General features: G+C 41.4%; 1 protein-coding gene across 3 annotated transcripts in view; it reads right to left on the bottom strand.

Annotated features, from left to right (window-relative positions):
* Window positions 1-9,529, bottom strand: part of nphp4 (nephronophthisis 4) — a 173,745-nt gene that overhangs the window by 36,515 nt on the left and 127,701 nt on the right. For all 3 annotated transcript variants that reach the window (XM_013910278.1, XM_005730733.1, XM_005730732.1), the window contains exons 17-18: window positions 5,346-5,506; window positions 4,583-4,766 (exon numbers count right to left, since the gene is read on the bottom strand). In XM_013910278.1, the coding sequence (XP_013765732.1) occupies window positions 4,583-4,766; window positions 5,346-5,506 (345 nt within the window). The remainder of the gene's footprint in view (window positions 1-4,582; window positions 4,767-5,345; window positions 5,507-9,529) is intronic.

Raw genomic sequence — 9,529 nt, 5'->3', positions numbered from 1 at the left:
CTTACTATGAATAAAACAACTGTAAAAAACAATGTACACGATATATATGATACACATACAATGACACATGCATATGAATATCATGTGTTATTTTTATATATATCATATTGTTTCAATAGCACCAGGGTTTACTAAAATTGCAGAGATAATATTGTTATCCTTAGGTCCTACTGCAGTGACAAAATCATCTGGGGAAATCTGCAGCGCATGTAAGGAAAGGATTTTCGGGGCAGCCGTGAATGTTCACAGTCCCACAGAAGGAGCCACTGTTTGAGTTCAGTATACACCCCTGTTGTGGTTTCTTAAGGCGTCCTCAGGCTTTAAAGCTTAAAATCTATGAAAAACAATGTCTTGTTCACTTCTTACATTGTTTATTCATTACTTCATTCAGCCTTTATCTGTACCCATCTGACTTCAATCTATTCGCTTTTCCTTCCCTTCTTGTTTTAGAGAGACAATAAATACATTACAAAGCCATCAGTCAGTGCACAGTATCCATCTATGGAAAAGCTGCTTTACATGCTGCTCTATGCTTTACATCATAATGACACAATGGACTAGAAAGCTTATTCAATTTTTGTCTCTTCTCTGTCTTTGGGTTGAAGTTGGTCACTGATCGTAATGCTTTGATTAGCACCTCCCTTTAATGCATCTTTCCCTCTGTTTCCATCTCAGCCCCCCTCCCCACCCCACAGAGTTTATTGTGGGTTTACCAGAAAAAAATCAATAAAGCATCAGAGTTTTCCTCCTGACACACCAGTCAATCCATTTCATGGGACGTGCAGGCGGTCGTCATGGTTTAAAGACTCCTCATCTGCTCCTATAGTGCTCTATGTGGGAGCACTGTCATTCTTCCTAATATACTGCAGCAAAAAGCAAACCCTTGATCTCACAACTCGCTATTATTCAACTAAGCCACATACTTTTGTCCTTTACGACGCTATTAATAAAAGCTACTTTATAGAATGATTGAATAGGCCTGACAGTATATATCATTACCATTTAATTAATTACTTGTCAATCCCACCTTGTGATAATTAAAAAAGGATATCATTCGGTGTTTCACTCTTTTTCATTTGGAAATGACAGTATGCCACTCATTTTTTTCAATAAAGCCTAATTCTGATGAATTCCCAAAGGAGAGAAGTAAAGACATGATTAATAGCATGCATGACTGAGACACATAAAATTACAAAAGGGGCTGAGCAGTAGGTAGTCAGGTCTGTGTTGCTTGTGAATTATAAAAGGCTTGGGGGATGATAATATAATGACACATGTATATCATATATTATTTATAATATAAATCCACAGTGACATCAGGGTTCACTGAGAATGCAGAAATAATTTAACACAACACTAATTTTATCAGTATTACCAGAGTCGTATGATTCCCACCCTTGTGTTCATTTGACAAAGTGTCTAAAGTCTATCTTTAGACAATTTGCAGCCTGCTGCAAAAACATACATTTTATTCCAATTACTTTAGTTCAACATATGAGAAAGACAGACATAAAATAGTATTTTTGCACCAACAAGGTGATTCCTTAAGAGGTATTAGTTGGAAAGTTGCGTATGTCTCAGCATTTTCAGTTGATCCATTTACTGTTGGCTGAAACCTCATTTGAAACAGTGACAGTGGAAGGGTGGCTGTCAAGAAGCCATTCTTAAGCAAGGGAAAAAGACAGAAAAGGCTGAGGCATGCCAAATTATGCCAGAGCTGGACTCCAAATCAGTGGTAACAGATCTTACGAAGTGATGAATTTAAATTGGAAAATTCTGGTTCATATTCTGTGCAATATGTACAAAGGTGGTCATGAGAGAAGTGCAACAGTGAGAGTCTTGTTTTCAAAATTATGAACACATAAACAGGGTCATGTGGAAAACATTTGATTGGCTACAGCTTCATGTTTTAGCATGCCAATAATCCCAAAACACATTCCTAGTGCAGTAAAAGCATACCTGGATAGAAAAACACACATTGGAAAGCTATCAGCCATGAATTGGTCTCCCCAGAGCCCGGACCGTATTGGATAGGTTAAGGCCTTTTCTGTCCTTTTCTGTAAATTTAGTTGGATTAAGACGACCACTTCCTGTATATGTATCAAAATAAATTCCAAGCAGCAACAGGGGCCGCATTATGCCAAGCAAGTCAGTGTCTGGCTTTTAATGTGAAACATTTGTGAAGGAAATGCTGAGTGTCACTGATTATACCTTAAGAGCAGTACCATTTTATAAATGGAAACTTCACTATGAAGTAAATCAACTGGAATTATTGAATGAACACAACTGAATGAGCATTTCTGCAAGAGAAGCGTCACAGTGCAGAGTATTAGACGACTATTGGTGTGAACTAGACACTTCCTCTTATTGTTTTTGATAAATGCAGTTTTCATCAGGACCAAATAAAAGATGATAAAACAGAGGATTGCTACAAAATATGGCATAGAAAGTGACCAACGTTTAAGAATTTACCAGATCAGACTACCTCAGGCTGCTGAACATCATTCTATAATAACGCTTCACTGAAAAATTTCTGCTGCTGCTGCCACGCACGCCTCCATCATTGACATTTTCAAGCAACTTTCCTTCACCTCTCAAGCTGAAATCCAGGCGCTGTATCTGCACAGTATCACCGCAAGTACACAGCCTGTCTCTCAGCTTGGTCGGTGGTCCTTTGTTGAGCCTGTGCAGTGGGGATTTAAAGCCAGGGGAGAAGGAAAATGCTCAATCCATATAGGAGCCTTGTAATCCTTCCACTGAACTTAAAAATCAGAGAAATTGTGGTTCCAGGGTTCTCATATTATATCAGTGATATACTCTACCTGTCCTCCTCTCATTTTTGCCATCCTGGCTCATCACACAACCTGCCCACGCTCCGTTACACCTGTCTGTCTATATGTCTGTGAGTACAAGAGTGCCTACCTTTCAGGCATGTATGAATGGCTTGATATGCATCTGTGCTTGTGTGTGTGTGTGTGCATGCGCATGCATGCGCGTGTGTGTCCTTTCCATCAAATGCTGGCTTCACATCCTTCACCACCCACCAAATAAGAGTGCTGATTCATTATGGCTTGATGACAGATGCTGAGAGGGAAAGAGAGACGCGGTGGATATTGGAGAGGTGAGAGCGGTAAAACAAACAGCCAAATAGAAGGTGGAAGCGAGCGTGTGATAGAAGGGTAAGAGGTAAATGGATGAATAAGAGAAAACAGGAAGACAGTGATAAAGAGTGAAGAGAGGAGGGAGAATGTGAGAAAGGCAGCGACAGATGGAAGCTGAAACAAAGAAAAGTGCTTGCAAGTACTCCCTCCCCAAATTGATTCTGACTGTCGGCCAGGGCGCCTGATGGATATCTGAGCCTTGATTGGAATTTACATGCCAGACACAACCCTCCTCCTCGCATCCCCAGCACACCTAATAACCCGCTGCGCTCTCAACCTGCTTTGAGTGATAAGCCCAATGAGAAAGTGCTGGCATATTTAGCCCTAACAATGGCACACCGAAGAGTTTTGGAGGCCTGGAGAAGGATGCATTGTTTATGAGAGGGAGTATCGTTTCAACAGTTGATTAATGGCAGGGAAGCTATCGTCAGCTGCCATCGCGCCGCAGGGGCACGCCGGGCCCAAATTGGATGAGCGCAAAGGAAGAAGCAAGGTGTTCAATTGCTAGACGAAGCGGAACTATCACATCAAGATATTTTTGCTTTGGCACAGCGTTCGCTTTGCAAGCCTGCACACCTCTGTTTGCCGGTGTTGGAAATGGGAACTCTGAACAGCAACAGCAGTCCTGGTGATCCACTGCCATTTCTCAACTCTACACATCAGCAAGAGTAAATAGACAACATTACTTCATAAGGCTCCAATGGAATATGACCTGAATATAAAACACTCATAAATATTTCAGATGTAGAGGGATTACCGAAAGTGGATTTTCCCATAAAAGCTCAAACAAGTGTAACTCTGTGTTTTCCAGGTTTTGCTTACATTTACGTTCACATTATCAGAGCGCAACCGCCGAACCATTTGCACTTTATCACACACACTCACTCCTCCGTGTCCCAGTGGAAGCCGAAGAGTGTCTGCTACCGGCAATAAAACTTGCGACCAACTAAGTGGCGGGTCCAATGAATTCTTTCCAGTGCTTTAAGCGTAGAGCTTCTTCCGTGTGTCCCCAGTAGAACATGAAGATAAACGACAGTATCCAAAATCTCTTGCATACAGTATATCCATTAAAAGTCATGACAGCGGGGAATTATGGTCATCGCAGCCATGGAATACAGATCAGTGATTATGCACAAGAGCCTAAGGTTTTTGCAGAGTCATGAGATGGTTCTTCAATTAAAGGCACTGAAAGAAGACCTTGAATAGTGATCGTGCTGTCACACCTAAGGATATTATTTTGTTCATCTCTCTCAGTTGGCCTTGTTACAGTTGAAAAACGTTGCCACAGCTACAGCTGAGCAACAATTTATTTAAAATACTCAAGAGAATTGTTGCTTTTTTCACGACGTTGGTATTGTTATGCCAAAGCAGGAAAGTTACAATTGAGCAATAGAGTTGCAACTGAGTCTTTCTGTACTTGCCAATGTTGCCTGTGCGTATGTGGAGCCGGCCTCTGACAATGGTGTGAACCGTCATGGGGCTGGAGGCAGAGTGTCGACCCAGGTCTGGGTTTGTCAGTAAGGTATCCTCTCCTACGTAGTCAGTGGTCAGTACCTCCACCTCGTGAAGCGCCTGTACTGCCGATTTACACTGACGCAACATGTACTAGGGATTAAAAAAAAAAAAAAACTCAACATGAGAAACATTGGTAACACCTTACAATTACTACACTATTAAATATTAGTAAGGTACTCATTCATCATTTAGAAAACATTACTCCTAACTGCTCTAAATGGTTATTTCTGGATTAATAAATTGATAAAACATGTTTAATGACAATATTTTCAAACTTTATAACTAATGGATTCCCATTATTTATAAAGTATTGCATTAAGTGCAAACCAATTATTTATGATCTCTTAATGAGTCATGGTGACTTTTAGAAAGTGTAACATAAGTATTAACAAAGACTTTAGAGGCTTATTTGTACATATAACAATTATGATACTCATTTATCATAATTGTTGTGGGAATAATCAGTGACAATACCAATGCAGAAGCCTTTGTTTCCTGTTCTCAGTTGACAGGGGGGCATACGGTGTGGTCTGAACTTGCTGTCTTTCTTGTATTTCTCATTAACTCCAGAAGTTTTTGGAAAATATCAGGTGAGCTGAAGTCCAGTGTTGTGGTTCTAAACCATAATAGTCACATTATGATCACAGGTTTGACCTCACAGGCTTTTACCTTGAGTTCGATTGCAGTAGAACCTATCAGGAGCAAGGAGTCACTGTCCCAGATGTCAATATGCATGGCGTGGAGGGCCAGGTAGTGAAGAAACCAGCGCTTCTCCCCTGGCTTCAGGAAACTATCATCTACTCTGAACTGCAGCTGCAGACCTGGAGAGCCTGAAGAAGGAGAGAGAGGACTTCAAATAAAAGAAAGCATTAATGTTAACCTAATATGGATGTGAACGTCTGAATTACAGAAAAGACAAAATGACAACAAATATCACTGCCCAAATATAACTGGACACCAGTTTATTTTTAACACAGTCAAGAAACAACAGCCTGACATTACTGAATGTATCCCATGGAGTAAACAAACTACTGCAACAATCAAACATGTTCAGGTGATGTACTGGATTAAATACACTACTGTGCAAAAGTCTTCAGTCAACTGATTTGTTTGTTAAGTCACTAAAGAGTGGCTAGCAATCATTTGTGCATAAATAATGCACCTAACTCAAGGGATGAACCAATATTGTGTCTAAGACTGATCACTCATCATCTACTGCTCTTCTGGAGTGATGAATCCCAATCTGAAACTTCTGGTTAAAATCGTTTTCAGTATGTACACAGTAGGTCAAGAGAAAGCTACAACAATGAGTGTCTACAGCCATCTGTAAAACATGGTGGAGGCTCTGTCATAGCTTGGGGCTGCATTGTAGCCAGTGGTATTTGGAGATCTTATCAAAATTAATGGATTTATGAACACAGAAAAATACCACCAGATTTTGATCTTCCATGCAATACCATCAGGAAAGCATCTGAATGGCAACAGCTTCATTTTTAAGCATAACAATTATCCGAACACACTGCCAGTGCACTAAAAGCATACCTGTATAGAAAATCACAGAGCGTAACACTATCAGCCATGGATTGGGCTCCACAGAGCCCAGATGTCAACATTTCTGAAGCAGTGTGGGATCATCTTGACAGAGAACAGAACAAAAGGTAGCCAAGATCCAAAGAAGAGCTTTGAATGTCTTTCAAGAAGCCTGGAGAACTATTCCTGAAGACACTTGAAGACATTGCAAAAAAGCTGTCTAAGACGGTTCAGACTGTGCTAAAGAATAAAGGTGGTCATATCAAATTATGATTTTCAAGTTTGTATTATACTCTTTTTTTGCTCTTATTTACTGTATTTTCATGTCTGTTGGCACACGTTTCAATACATGGCTGCACCTATTACCCATTTTCCTTTGGAAAGATGAAGAAAGAATGGTAGCTTAAGTCTTGCTATTCTGTGTCTCTTCTTATAGTGCTGTAATTACGGTTGTGTAACTGCCATCAGTAAAGGTATGAAGCATAGCACTAACCTGTGTTATTACTTTGCCACATTTTACTGTAAGATACAGAGAAAACAGAGACTGACTGATTAAAACATTGTCAAATAGCTCAGCTAATGATCACAAATCCCAGTTGATTCAGGACTGGTTAAATTTAACTTCTGAAGAAACAATCAACCACTCAGAGCTGTATTGAGGCAGGAGACATCATCCCACCCTAGATGAGATTGTGGCAGCTATATAATAATAATAATAATAAGCATGATTTTCAATTTTTCAGAAAACCTTTTGTAGGTAACTGCTCTAGCTTACTGTTTCTGCACCTACTGTATCAAAAGAAAATCATGTTAGTAGGAATGATTCACCCCTCACTGACTGAAATAGTTTGCAGCAACATCAACAGTAGGATGTCCAGACAGCTGTTAAAAACTCATAAAATCCAATTCTTTGGGGGCTTGACCCATACTTGGGTGTCAAGGTCTAGATATCTTTGTCGATTACATGAACTTGCATGAACTTGGCGAAAAGCTTTTCTCTAAGCTTTTCACCAAGTTGACGGATCTAGGACTCAGCTCATCACTGTGTCAGTGGATCCTCAACTTCCTCACAGACAGACCCCAATCAGTGAGGGTGGGAAAACAAGTCTCCCCCTCCATCTCACTCAGCACTGGAGCGCCTCAGGGCTGTGTTTTAAGCCCCCTGCTGTACTCACTGTACACTTAGGACTGTGTAGCCACATCAGACACCACCTCCATTGTCAAGTTTGCTGACGACACTGCTGTTGTGGGCCTGATCTCCGACAACATCGAGATGGCCTACCTGGAGGAGATTAGGAACCTGGAGACCTGGTGCCAGGAGAATAACCTCCTCCTAAACATCAGCAAGACTAAGGAGCTGATCGTGGACTTCACTACAAAGCAGGCGAGGAATTACAAACCCCTCATCATCAGTGGCACACCAGTGGAGAGAGTGGACAGTTTCCGATACCTGGGTGTCCACATCACTCAGGACCTGTCATGGTCCTGCCACATCAACTCCCTGGTTAAGAAAGCCCGTCAGCGTCTCTTCTTCCTCAGAAGACTTAGAGACTTCCATCTGACACTGAAGGTGCTCAAGAACTTCTACTCCTGCACCATCGAGAGCGTCCTGACGGCAAACATCTGCACCTGGTTTGGGAACAGCACCAAGCAGGACAGACGAGATCTGCAAAGAGTGGTGCGCTCAGCCGAACGCATCATTCAATCAGAGCTCCCTGACCTGCTGTCCATCTACACCAAGCGGTGCAAGTCCAAAGCTAGGAAGATTATGATGGACCTCTCCCATCCCAACAACGGACTCTTCTCACTGTTGAGGTCTGGGAAGCGCTTCTGCTCCCTTAAGGCCAAAACAGAGAGAATGTGGAGGAGCTTCTTCCCCCAGGCTATTCGGGCCCTGAACCAGGTAAATGGCCTGTAAATGGCCTGTATTTGTATAGCGCTTTTCTAGTCCCTAAGGACCCAAAGCGCTTTACACAACCTGTCATCCACCCATTCACACACACATTCACACACTGGTGATGGCAAGCTACAATGTAGCCACAGCCACCCTGGGGCGCACTGACAGAGGCGAGGCTGCCGGACACTGGCGCCACCGGGTGTAGGTGTAGGACTGGACTCTCCCACACACGACACTATAAGACTGGACTCTCACACACATCACCACATGCACCACCACACATTTCCTATAATCCTATAATTCCTATAATTTATAATCTTTATAATCTCTTCTGCTATTTGCACATTCTTTACTGTAAATTCCTAAGTTAAATTGTAAATTTTGTAGTAACCTGTAAATTGTAAATATTGTAAAACTTTTTTTTCTGTCATTTAATGGTCGGGCATTGTACAGCTACAAGCATTTCACCCCCATGTCATACTGTGTATGGTTGTGTGTGTGTGACAAATAACATTTGAATTTGAAATCTGACTTTTGTCAAGTCAGTCTGAGGAAAAAGTCACCAATCTGATTATGTTAGCCGTTCCTTCTAGCCAGATGGCTTTGAATATAGAGAAGAGTCATAATATCTGGAATCAGCTGCCAACCTTGTGGGCATTTCTAAACTGGTGCACTAGCCATCTACTGGGAGTCATTAGGTCTGATGACTGCACAGAATCAGAGTGAAATGCCCAGGGAGTATAAAGCTATTTCACAAAATCAGAAGCTCTCCAGGGTTCCCATAATTCAAGACGATAATGGTGCCTAACTGCCAAAAAAACCTCAAGAGTAATTTTATGAACAGTGGGATAAAGTCATGGCTTAATCAGCACATTCACAATCGTCACTTTCCAACCTTTAAAAGGACTAATCACTCAAACAAAAGGTTTTCCACTTTAGACAAAATACTGAACACACAGTAAGATAACAGACGCTGTTTTGAGAACTACAGCAAGCCCTTAAACATCACTAAATGTTGCATATTAAACAGCAGTTTAGACTACATGCAGGGACGCACGCATAAGAAATTATTTTTGATTAAATCGGTTTATGGTAAAAGCCAAGAACCAGTCTGAGAACGTAAACTGAATACTTTGTGTGATACACCCTGCTGAAAAGTGAATCTTCCTCTACGTCCAAATCATCCCTACACCGGTGTGTTAAAATGTGTGAGTATGGGGTCTGCGTGCCAACCTTATTCCCAGAATTCTCTTCCATGGAATCCATGGAAGTCTGTATCAAAGCCCCACGCTGTCTTTATTCCCATAAGTTGAATGTGCAGAGAATCAGTCGACTGGATAGAAGTGGAGTAATGAGGACCTTTGGTGACAGCCCCGCTGTGTCTAAGAGACCAGCATGCCCCTCTGAATCTTTCCACACATGAAAT

This window comes from Pundamilia nyererei, unplaced genomic scaffold (assembly GCF_000239375.1).
Source record: "Pundamilia nyererei isolate P.nyererei 1_Seehausen unplaced genomic scaffold, PunNye1.0 scaffold00039, whole genome shotgun sequence".
In the NCBI taxonomy this organism is placed as follows: Eukaryota; Metazoa; Chordata; class Actinopteri; order Cichliformes; family Cichlidae; genus Pundamilia; species Pundamilia nyererei.
The sequence above is the reverse complement of the archived record's forward strand: the minus strand, read 5'-3'. Positions and strand labels throughout refer to the sequence as shown.